At 43.6% G+C, this 13112-nt stretch overlaps 1 protein-coding gene across 3 annotated transcripts in view; it reads right to left on the bottom strand.

Annotated features, from left to right (window-relative positions):
- The window catches only part of LOC115187615 (tubulin polymerization-promoting protein-like), a 34241-nt gene that overhangs the window by 6729 nt on the left and 14400 nt on the right, over nt 1–13112 (bottom strand). For all 3 annotated transcript variants that reach the window (XM_029746585.1, XM_029746586.1, XM_029746584.1), the window contains exon 4: nt 557–710. In XM_029746585.1, the coding sequence (XP_029602445.1) occupies nt 557–710 (154 nt within the window). The remainder of the gene's footprint in view (nt 1–556; nt 711–13112) is intronic.

Raw genomic sequence — 13112 nt, 5'->3', positions numbered from 1 at the left:
ATGTACTGTGTCTGTATACGTGTATTTATTCATAATGTACTGTGTCTGTATACATGTATTTATTCATAATGTACTGTGTCTGTATACGTGTATTTATTAATAATGTACTGTGTCTGTATACGTGTATTTATTCATAATGTACTGTATCTGTGTATTTATTCATAATGTACTGTGTCTGTATACGTGTATTTATTCATAATGTACTGTGTCTGTATACGTGTATTTATTCATAATGTACTGTGTCTGTATACGTGTATTTATTCATAATGTACTGTGTCTGTATACGTGTATTTATTCATAATGTACCGTGTCTGTATACGTGCATTTATTCATAATGTACTGTGTCTGTGTATTTATTCATAATGTACTGTGTCTGTGTATTTATTCATAATGTACTGTGTCTGTGTATTTATTCATAATGTACTGTATCTGTGTATTTATTCATAATGTACTGTATCTGTGTATTTATTCATAATGTACTGTATCTGTGTATTTATTCATATCTGTTGTAGCGTCAGTACTATTGGGTGTCATTTCCTGCTGCTTGGGACCTTACTGTGACTCCTTTAATGACCGGTTTCTTCCCCTCAATCATCCTGAAGACCTCCCCCTCCGCCTCCTCTCCCGTTTTCTCCTTGAATCTCTTGCTGGCCAGCTCTCCCACCGCTGCCTTGAACTCGTCAAACGTGATGGTGCGACAGGATTTCTTCCTGAAATGTAGAAACAACCAACCAGCCACTTAGAAATGTCAAAACTACAGATGTCACAGAGTGAAGAGTCTGTGGAACTCAGTGAGAGAATTCTGCTGCTGTTGACCTCTGTCTCCATGTTACATCATAAACATGGGGATGTCTGTCCCAAATCACACCCTTTTCCCTATTGAGTACCCTGGTCAAAAGTAGTGCACTATAAAAGGGAATAGGGTGCCATTCAAGACATGATTTGGCTTGTCATTTTAATGCCCCTCATCAGTTTGAGAGCGTCAAAGGTGAATCGACCACACTGTATACAAAGCCATGAGATAACATCAACATGTCAGCTGTCTGATGGCCCTGCTGTGTGATAACATCAACATGTCAGCTGTCTGATGGCCCTGCTGTGTGATAACATCAACATGTCAGCTATCTGATGGCCCTGCTGTGTGATAACATCAACATGTCAGCTGTCTGATGGCCCTGCTGTGTGATAACATCAACATGTCAGCTATCTGATGGCCCTGCTGTGTGATAACATCAACATGTCAGCTGTCTGATGGCCCTGCTGTGTGATAACATCAACATGTCAGCTGTCTGATGGCCCTGCTGTGTGATAACATCAACATGTCAGCTGTCTGATGGCCCTGCTGTGTGATAACATCAACATGTCAGCTATCTGATGGCCCTGCTGTGTGATAACATCAACATGTCAGCTGTCTGATGGCCCTGCTGTGTGATAACATCAACATGTCAGCTGTCTGATGGCCCTGCTGTGTGATAACATCAACATGTCAGCTATCTGATGGCCCTGCTGTGTGATAACATCAACATGTCAGCTGTCTGATGGCCCTGCTGTGTGATAACATCAACATGTCAGCTATCTGATGGCCCTGCTGTGTGATAACATCAACATGTCAGCTGTCTGATGGCCCTGCTGTGTGATAACATCAACATGTCAGCTATCTGATGGCCCTGCTGTGTGATAACATCAACATATCAGCTGTCTGATGGCCCTGCTGTGTGATAACATCAACATGTCAGCTATCTGATGGCCCTGCTGTGTGATAACATCAACATGTCAGCTGTCTGATGGCCCTGCTGTGTGATAACATCAACATGTCAGCTATCTGATGGCCCTGCTGTGTGATAACATCAACATGTCAGCTATCTGATGGCCCTGCTGTGTGATAACATCAACATGTCAGCTGTCTGATGGCCCTGCTGTGTGATAACATCAACATGTCAGCTGTCTGATGGCCCTGCTGTGTGATAACATCAACATGTCAGCTGTCTGATGGCCCTGCTGTGTGATAACATCAACATGTCAGCTATCTGATGGCCCTGCTGTGTGATAACATCAACATGTCAGCTGTCTGATGGCCCTGCTGTGTGATAACATCAACATGTCAGCTATCTGATGGCCCTGCTGTGTGATAACATCAACATGTCAGCTATCTGATGGCCCTGCTGTGTGATAACATCAACATGTCAGCTATCTGATGGCCCTGCTGTGTGATAACATCAACATGTCAGCTGTCTGATGGCCCTGCTGTGTGATAACATCAACATGTCAGCTGTCTGATGGCCCTGCTGTGTGATAACATCAACATGTCAGCTGTCTGATGGCCCTGCTGTGTGATAACATCAACATGTCAGCTATCTGATGGCCCTGCTGTGTGATAACATCAACATGTCAGCTGTCTGATGGCCCTGCTGTGTGATAACATCAACATGTCAGCTGTCTGATGGCCCTGCTGTGTGATAACATCAACATGTCAGCTGTCTGATGGCCCTGCTGCGTGCACAGCTGCGTGATGGTGTGCTCTACAGACAGACAGGGAGAAGCATCTTAGGCACTGCCTGGACAGAGACAGACGATGTGTTTATGTGTGAAAGTGAACTTCTCGGCTACAGAGTTTTTAGATTTTCTGGTGTTCCATGTTCTGCTTTCTACTAGGGCTGCGTCCCAAATGGCACCCTCAAATGGCACCCTCAAATAGGACCCTATTCCCTAAAGGATGCACTACTTTCAACCAGGGTCCATTTGGTACGCAGCCTAGTAGTCATCAACATGATGTCAGGTGTTATTATAGCTCAACCAATCACATCCTCCCCTCCTAGGGGCCATGCATACGGCTGTTTAAACGGACTATACACCATTCTGCTTCTCCGTTCAGACGTCGTCGTGCATAGTAACACAAATACAAACAACCATTGCTGTGGTGATAAATCTGCTAAACAAAAGGCTATAAAGCCAAACAGTCTCCCCGGGTAACCTGCTGTCATAGCAGCAAGCTACATTAAACAGGCGTGTTTGGGGTTTATTATTCATTTGACTCCTTCAGTGAGTGATTTTGTTTGGGCGATCCGTCAGTGTTGAACAGTTGAGAGCTCTATTCCTCCGTGCCTGTTCCATGCTGTCTAATGTCAGATGGGACACAGGACTTCCAGCTGGGACGTTGTGTCTGAGGAGAGGAGGAGGACGGCTCTGTGTCTTCTGGAAACCAATTCAAATCACCCTTTCAGGAGCGTGCTAAGGAATCAGACATATCACACAGCATGTACCAAGCGTAGGAGTGCTGATTTAGGATCAGTTTTGCCTTTTAGATCACAATAAATAAATTTTGTATTTATTTCACCTTTCTTTAACCAGGTCGACCAGTTGAGAACAAGTTCTCATTTACAACTGCGACCTGGCCAAGATAAAGCAAAGCAGTGCGACACAAACAACAACACAGAGTTACACATGGAATAAACAAACATACAGTCAATAACACAATAGAAAAAGTCTACATACAGTGAGTGCAAGAGGTAAGATAAGGGAGGTAAGGCAATAAATAGGCCATAGTGGCGAAATAACTACAATATAGCAATTAAACACTGGAGTGATAGATGTGCAGAAGATGAATGTGCAAGTAGAGATACTGGGGTGCAAAGGAGCAAAATAAATAAATAACAGTATGGGGATGAGGTAGTTGGATGGGCTATTTACAGATGGGCTATGTACAGGAGAGGTGATCTGTGAGCTGCTCTGACAAATAAGGACAGTGGGGGACCTGATCCTAGATCAGCACTCCTACACTGAGAAGCTTGACACATACAGCACTGGGTCTGTGGTGGGGGCTGGTTGGGACAAATCATTCAACTGACAATTGAGTGGCTAGCCGATTGGTAAGCTTTTCGGTTCTAGACTGTGCGGATATAGTTTTTATACCGTGTTAAAGATGGGATGGGACTTAATTTTTTACTTTCTTATGTTTTTACTGGAGAATTTATTTTTTTAAATAAAATATCTATCCAGATGCCTGGCTCACCACAGTAAGGTTGGGGTTGGGGTAGGCAGTAGACACCATAGTGCTGAACTATAGCTAGTCCAGCCTGGTCTCATAGACTAGACCTAACATAGTAAAGGTAAATCCGTGACACTCAAATGAGTATGATATGTTGTTTGGTATGGTTACATAAGACAAGATGATTACTTAAGGCAAAAATGAAAGTAGGGTGGTTTGGTCGGGGTAGATGGGTGGGTGTATAACGCGAACATCTAGTAACCCAAAGGTTGTGAGTTCGAATCTCATCACCAACAACTTCAGCATTTTAGCAACTTTTCAATTACTTACTACTTTTTTTGCTACTTTGCAACTACTTAGCATGTTAGTTAATCCTTCCCCTAACCTTAATCCTTTAACCTAACTTTAACCCTAACCCCTAGCCTAGCTAACGTTAGCCAGCTAGCTAGAATTCGTAGCATATCCTACGTTTTGCAAATTCGGTAACATATTGTACACTTCGCACATTCGTAACATATAATAAAAATTGTAATTCGTAACATTACATGGTCAAAAGTATGTGGACACCCCTTCAAATTAGTGGATTCGGATTTTTCAGCCACACTCGTTGCAGACAAGTGTATAAAATCAAGCACACAGCCATGCAATCTCCATATACAAACATTGGCAGTAGAATGGCCCATACTGAAGAGCTCAGTGACATTCAACATGGAACCGTCATAGGATGCCACCTTTCCAACAAATCAGTTCAAATCAAATTTCTGCACTGCTAGAGCTGCAACGGTCAACTGTAAGTGCTGTTATTGTGAAGTGGAAACGTCTAGGAGCAGCAACGGCTCAGCTGCGAAGTGGTAGGCCACACAAGGTCGAAGAACGAGACCGCGGAAGTGCTTAGAGCGTAAAAATCATCGGTTGCGAGTAGGGTTGCAAAGGGTCGGAAAATTTCCGGAAATTTTACATGGTAAGTCAAGCCCAGGAATTTTGGGAATTTTGCTTAAATTCATCAAAAAAGTTAGCTTATAACAGTGAACCTTTTTTGTGGGATACACATAAGGCAATTCTAGGTCTTCTGGCATATTTTGGTTAAACTATACGCAATTCAATGTAATTGCAACCCTCTGCATGCACAGTGCACTATTCCATCACATGTACAGCTGATTCTCAAGATCTGCACACGAATGAGATGCTATTGAGCCCACACTACTACACTGTCTGAGCCAAGGACTACATGCTTTCTGGTAAATTTTGATTACAATACTGGGTGGGGTGAATATATTTTATATGACATACATGATTTTTTGTTAACTAGTAAATAGTAACCTACAGCAAAGTGTGTTTAAATAATTTCTAACTTGTTAACAACTTCTGCTAGTTAGTTTTTGCTACCATGTGGGTTTTAGCTTGCTTGAGCCTGCTAACCGAGGATTGTTAATTCACCTGTTTCCATAAACATTTATCTTACAAAGGAGTTGTTTAATCTAACTGCTTAACTATTTATCTGTACATGGAATTGTATTATTTTATTTTTTTTACAGGGAAATGCCACATCTGATGTGTGGAGACATTTCACTGCAGCTAATGTAGAAGGAAAAGCTGTGTACATTTGCAAATACTGTGCCAAATCATATGGGAAGAAGGCAACAAAGATGCAGAATCATCTGGCCAAGTGCATAAAGTTCCCTCAGCGCTCACAACAAGCAACCTCTGACAAAAGTCCCTCTACTTCTATTTGAGCAGAAAATGATGAATCAGACACCTTATCGATAGCAACAGCTCATGGTCCTCCTGGAATCAGAAGTTTTTTTGACTCAATGGAGGAACGTAGTCAGAGAAATGCTGATGAATGTCTTGCTCGTGCTGTGTATGCAACTGGTTCACCTCTGATGCTCACAGGCAATGTGTATTGGAAGAGATTTCTGAATGTTCTTCTCCCAGCATACACCCCTCCAACCAGACATGCTTTATCTACTAATTTGCTGGATGCAGAGTTCAACAGAGTTCAAGTGAAGGTCAAGCAAATCATAGAGAAAGCAGAATGTATTGCAGTCATCTCTGATGGGTGGTCAAATGTTTGTGGGCAAGGAATAATTAACTACATCATCTCCACCATTCAACCAGTATTCTACAAGAGCACAGACACAAGGAACAATAGACACACCAGTCTCTACACTGCAGATGAGCTGAAGGCAGTCATCAATGACCTTGGACCACAGAAGGTATTTGCACTGGTGACAGACAATACTGCGAAATATGAAGGCTGCTGGGTCTAAAGTGGAGGAGTCCTACCCTCACATCACACCCATTGGCTGTGCTGCTCATGAATTGAATCTGCTCCTCAAGGACATCATAGCACTGAAAACAATGGATACACTCTACAAGAGAGCCAAGGAAATGGTTAGGTATGTGAAGGGTCATCAAGTTATAGCAGAAATCTACCTCACCAAGCAAAATGAGAAGAATAAGAGCACCACATTGAAGCTGCCCAGCAACACCCGTTGGGGTGGTGTTGTCATCATGTTTGACAGTCTCCAGGAGGGGAAGGAGTCTCTCCAAGAAATGGCCATATCACAGTCTGCCGATATGGACAGCCCCATCAAGAGGATCCTCCTGGATGATGTATTTTGGGAGAGTGGTAAGCAGCCTGAAACTCCTGAAACCTATAGCAGTAGCCATTGCACGGATTGAGGGAGACAATGCCATCCTGTCTGATGTTCAGACTCTGCTTGCAGATGTAAGAGTAGAAATCCATACTGCCCTGCCCACTTCACTGTTGCTCCAAGCAGAGGAAACTGCAGTTCTGAAATACATCAAAAAGTGTGAAGACTTCTGCCTGAAGTCCATACACACCGCAGCATATATGTTGGACCCCAAGTATGCTGGCAAGAGCATCCTGTCTTGCCACCTTGGCCTGGATGAAAGCAAGATTCTTGGTAGTCTGGCGAAGTACACTTCCAAGCAAGGGCTTTAGGATGGAGATGCAATATGGCAGTCGTGCCAACATATCTCATCAGCCACCTGGTGGAAGGGACTTTGTGGATCTGAGGCTCTTTCCCCTGATGCCTCCATCATCCTCCAAATCCCACCAACATCAGCCGCCTCAGAGCGCAACTGGTCCTTGTTTGGGAACACACGCACCAAAGCACGCAACAGGCTGACCAATACAAGGGTTGAAAAATGTGTGGCCTTCCGGGCAAATGTGAGGCTTTTTGAGTCTGACAACGAGCCATCCTCAACAAGGTTGGAAAGTGACAGTGAAGATGAGGCTGATGTTCAAGAGGTGGACGTTGAGGAGGTCCAGGGAGAAGACATGGAAGCCTGAGAGGAAGACAACCAATGCTTTAGTTTCTAGACTATCATTTTACAGATGTATGTTGAAAATGTTTTTGGGAGATGAGATGGATCATTGGGGATCATTCAATATTCCCTTTCTTTTGTTGTTCAGTGAAATCATCCATGTGAAGAGTCAACTCATTTAATTAAAGTTTAATTCATAACTAATTATATATATTTTTTCTATTGGAAGGATTTAATCATTTGCAATTATGTCTACTTATGATACAGTAAAAGGTTTATGTTTCTGTCTCCATATGATATGGTAAATATATCCAATGCAAAAAACGAGAACACTACCTGCCCTAATGCATTGTGCCAAGTGTAAAGTTTAGTGGAGGAGGAATAAGGGTTCGGGCTAGGCCCCTTAGTTCCAGTGAAGTGAAATCTTAATGTTACAGCATACAATGACATTCTAGATGATTCAGCATGTTAATGCTACCTAGCACAAAGCGAGGTTCATACAGAAATGGTTTGTTGAGATCGGTGTGGAAGAACTTGATTGGCCTACACAGAGCCCTGACCTCAACTCCATCGCTGACTGCGAGCCAGGCCTAATCGCCCAACATCCATGCCCGACCTCACTAATGCTCTTGTGGCTGAATGGAAGCAAGTCCCCGCAGCAATGTTCCAACATCTAGTGGAAAGCCTTCCCAGAAGAGTGGAGGCTGTCATGGCAGCGAAGGGGGGGACCAACTCCATATAAATGCCCATGATTTTGGAATGAGATAATTCGACAAGCAGGTGTCAACATTATTTTGGTCATGTATTGTAGTGTATCATATGAAATGGGTGATGGACATCCACAAATAATATAAATACCATACAAAATGAAACATCATATTAAATGGAGTGTCTCGGCTTTACGTACAGAATAATACGAAATGCTCTGAGTCCAGGTTGTCTAGTCAGTGAGAGGGAAGGATCATCACTAGCATGAAATGGCATGACAACAGAGCCTCATTACATAGGCTATAGCATGGTACAGTAGACAACTTCCACCCTGAATAAATGTGGATTTAACTGAGCCATATAGTCATCAGACAGTGGCCATAAAGCCATTGAATTCTTAATGTCCTAGCTAGCGCTGTGTGAGCTCTGACTCTCGAATTAAAAGAAAGGCTCGATCTGCATCATGTCTGGCATGGTGGCACGCACGCCTCCCCAGCTCAGCTCTGCTCATGCCTCAGAAACAGCTCAGAACACATTCCCTCCCCCACAAAACTCTGCTCTCTCTCTCTAACATATGGACATTCTACTGTAGGCCTACTGCTCTACTGAACACACAACTGACAACAGCAGCCTTCAAATATTTTTTTTCAGTTTTAAAGCTAATTTCCTGCAATTGTACACATTATGCCATGCAGCTGAGAGATGTTGCAGTTTTAAAGTACATTTTGGCCATGGAGCTAGTTTCCTGCATTTTTATACATTTTGCAAATGGCCAATGCTGTGTTTTTTTGTTGCTGAATGAATACTGCTAAATTCATTGTTTGGGGAATTTTCAGTTGTCAGTGTAGTTAGTGAATGGCCTGCTCTCTCCCTTGGCTCCAGCTGCAGTACTGGTCTGTTCTGACGCTGTCTAGCAGAATCATCTTAAATCTCAGGGCTCAGTCAGGATGAAACAAATCACTTCATTAAAGCTTCATACTTGAGCAAACAATCCCCCCCCCCCCAAATATGACTACACGTAAAACAGACTGCCCTGTCCTGTCATTTAGCTTCATGCTTTGTAGATACACCTTCGTTCACCTGCATTTAGAGCACAATACTCATGATCAACACAATAGACATACACCCCCATGCCTTTCAAAGCATACAGAACATATATCTTAACCATTCAATACCCAACACAGAACATAGGAACACAGAACCCCACAACAAGCCCGGTTCAGTCTGTGTGTGTTGGGTTGTTATTGAGGTCATTCTACTAGAAATGACCTGGACCCTGTGGCAGTAGAGGATGACAACTACCTCAGGCATCTGGGGAAACAGCAGAGTGAGCAATCCTGCCCCCGGACTGTTACCGAGGGCAACAACATGACTGTTACTGAGGGCAACAACCCCCCACAACATGACTGTTACTGAGGGGCAACAACCCCCCCACAACATGACTGTTACTGAGGGGCAATGCTGCTAGTTTTATATCAATAGACACTGACATGTCATATTGTCAGGAAGCAGTAGTTAGTATGTGTAATTCAAATTCCAAGTCCATCGATCAGCAAATTGAGCTTGATCTAGATACTGGCACCGTTGTTCCCAGTCCCAGGTCAAACCATCCATCCTACTATCTCTCTGTATCTGTCTGCATTACATAACTATTATATAACAGGAGGATCCTACTATCTCTCTGTATCTGTCTGCATTACATAACTATTATATAACAGGAGGATCCTACTATCTCTCTGTATCTGTCTGCATTACATAACTATTATATAACAGGACGATCCTACTATCTCTCTGTAACTATTATATAACAGGAGGATCCTACTATCTCTCTGTATCTGTCTGCTTTACGTAACTATTATATAACAGGAGGATCCTACTATCTCTCTGTAACTATTATATAACAGGAGGATCCTACTATCTCTCTGTATCTGTCTGCATTACATAACTATTATATAACAGGAGGATCCTACTATCTCTCTGTATCTGTCTGCATTACATAACTATTATATAACAGGAGGATCCTACTATCTCTCTGCATTACATAACTATTATATAACAGGAGGATCCTACTATCTCTCTGTATCTGTCTGCTTTACATAACTATTATATAACAGGAGGATCCTACTCTCTCTGTATCTGTCTGCATTACATAACTATTATATAACAGGAGGATCCTACTATCTCTCTGTATCTGTCTGCATTACATAACTATTATATAACAGGAGGATCCTACTATCTCTCTGTATCTGTCTGCATTACATAACTATTATATAACAGGAGGATCCTACTATCTCTCTGTATCTGTCTGCATTACATAACTATTATATAACAGGAGGATCCTACTATCTCTCTGTATCTGTCCCCCCTTCCACACGGAACCCCACTAATCTACAGACGGAAACGCACGAGGTGGCTAAAAACAGACCTCCCTCCATCTTCTGCCAACTTGCTACCTATGGCCCGGCTAGCTGTCTGAATCTCACTGGACCCTTTGATCACTCGGCTAAGCATGCCTCTCCTTAATGTCAATATGCCTTGTCCATTGCTGTTCTGGTTAGTGTTTATTGGCTTATTTCACAGTAGAGCCTCTAGCCCTGCTCATTATACCTTATCCAACCTCTCAGTTCCTCCACCCACACATGCTATGACATCTTCTGGTTTCAATGATGTTTCTAGAGACAATATCTCTCTCATCATCACTAAATGCCTAGGTTTACCTCCTCTGTACTCACATCCCACCATACCTTTGTCTGTACATTATACCTTGAAGCTATTTTATCGCCCCCAGAAACCTGCTCCTTTTTCTCTCTATTCTGGACGTCACAGACGACCAATTCTTATAGCTTTTAGCCGTACCCTTATACTCATTCTTCTCTGCTCCTCTGGGGATGTAGAGGTTAATCCAGGCCCTGCAGTGCCTGGCTCCACTCCTACTCCCCAGGCGCTCTCTTTTGATGACTTTTGTAACCGTAATAGCCTTGGTTTCATGCTTGTTAACATTAGAAGCCTCCTCCCTAAGTTTGCTTTATTCACTGCTTTAGCACACTCTGCCAACCCGGATGTCCTAGCTGTGTCTGAATCTTGGCTTAGGAAGTCCACCAAAAACTCTGAAATCTTCATCCCTAACTACAACGTTTTCAGACAAGATAGAACGACCAAAGGGGGCGGTGTTGCAATCTACTGCAGAGATAGCCTGCAGAGTTCTGTCCTGCTATCCAGGTCTGTACCCAAACAATTTGAACTTCTACTTTTAAAAATCCACCTCTCTAAAAACAAGTCTCTCACCGTTGCCGCCTGCTATAGACCACCCTCTGCCCCCAGCTGTGCTCTGGACACCATATGTGAACTGATTGCCCCCATCTATATTCAGAGCTCGTGCTACTAGGTGACCTAAACTGGGACATGCTTAACACCCCAGCCATCCTACAATCCAAGCTTGGCGCCCTCAATCTCACACATATTATTAATGAACCCACCAGGTACAACCCCAAAGCCGCAAACACTGGCACCCTCATAGATATCATCCTAACCAACGTGCCCTCTAAATACACCTCTGCTGTTTTCAACCAAGATCTCAGCGATCACTGCCTCATTGCCTGCACCCGTAATGGGTCAGCGGTCAAACGACCTCCACTCATCACTGTCAAACGCTCCCTGAAACATTTCAACGAGCAAGCCTTTCTAATCGACCTGGCCCTGGTATCCTGGAAGGATATTGACCTCAGTAGAGGATGCCTGGTTATTTTTTTTAAATGCCTTCCTCACCATCTTAAATAAGCATGCCCCTTTCAAGAAATTTAGAACCAGGAACAGATATAGCCCTGGGTTCTCCCCAGACCTGACTGCCCTTAACCAACACAAAAATATTCTGTGGCGTTCTGCATTAGCATCGAACTGCCCCCGCGATATGCAACTTTTGAGGGAAGTTAGAAACCAATACACACAGGCAGTTAGAAACGCCAAGGCTTTTTCAAACAGAAATTTGCTTCCTGCAACTCAAACTCTAAAAAGTTCTGGGACATTGTAAAGTCCGTGGAGAATAAGAACACCTCCTCCCAGCTGCCCACTGCACTGAGGATAGGAAACTCTGTCACCACCGATAAGCCCACTATAATTGAGAATTTCAATAAGCATTTTTCTACGGCTGGCCATGCTTTCCACCTAACTACCCCTACTGCATTCAACAGCACTGCACCCCCCACAGCTACTCGCCCAAGCCTCCCCCATTTCTCCTTCTCCCAAATCCATTCAGCTGATGTTCTGAAAGAGCTGCAAAATCTGGACCCCTACAAATCAGCTGGGCTTGACAATCTGGACCCTTTCTTTCTAAAATTATCTGCCGAAATTATTGCAACCCCTATTACTAGCCTGTTCAACCTCTCTTTCGTGTCGTCTGAGATTCCCATAGATTGGAAAGCAGCTGCTGTCATCCCCCTCTTCAAAGGAGGTGACACTCTTGACCCAAATTGCTACAGACCTATATCCATCCTACCCTGCCTTTCTAAGGTCTTCGAAAGCCAAGTCAACAAACAGATTACCGACCATTTCGAATCCCACCGCACCCTCTCCGCTATGCAATCTGGTTTCAGAGCTGGTCATGGGTGCACCTCAGCCACGCTCAAGGTCCTAAACGACATCGTAACCGCCATCGATAAGAAACAATACTGTGCTGCCATATTCATTGACCTGGCCAAAGCTTTTGACTCTGTTAATCACCACATCCTCATCGGCAGACTCAGTAGCCTTGGTTTCTCAAACGATTGCGTCGCCTGGTTCACCAACTAATTCTCTGATAGAGTTCAGTGTGTCAAATCGGAGGGCCTGCTGTCCGGACCTCTGGCAGTCTATGGGGGTACCACAGGGTTCAATTCTTGGGCCAACTCTTTTCTCTGTATACATCAGTGATGTCGCTCTTGCTGCTGGTGAATCTCTGATCCACCTCTACGCAGGCGACACCATTCTGTATACTTCTGGCCCTTCTTTGGACACGGTGTTAACAACCCTCCAGACGAGCTTCAATGCCATACAACTCTCCTTCCGTGGTCTCCAACTGCTCCTAAATACAAGTAAAAGTAAATGCATGCTCTTCAACAGATTGCTGCCTGCACCTGCCCGCCTGTCCAGC

The sequence above is a fragment of the Salmo trutta genome, unplaced genomic scaffold (assembly GCF_901001165.1).
Source record: "Salmo trutta unplaced genomic scaffold, fSalTru1.1, whole genome shotgun sequence".
Lineage (NCBI taxonomy): Eukaryota > Metazoa > Chordata > Actinopteri > Salmoniformes > Salmonidae > Salmo > Salmo trutta.
The sequence above is the reverse complement of the archived record's forward strand: the minus strand, read 5'-3'. Positions and strand labels throughout refer to the sequence as shown.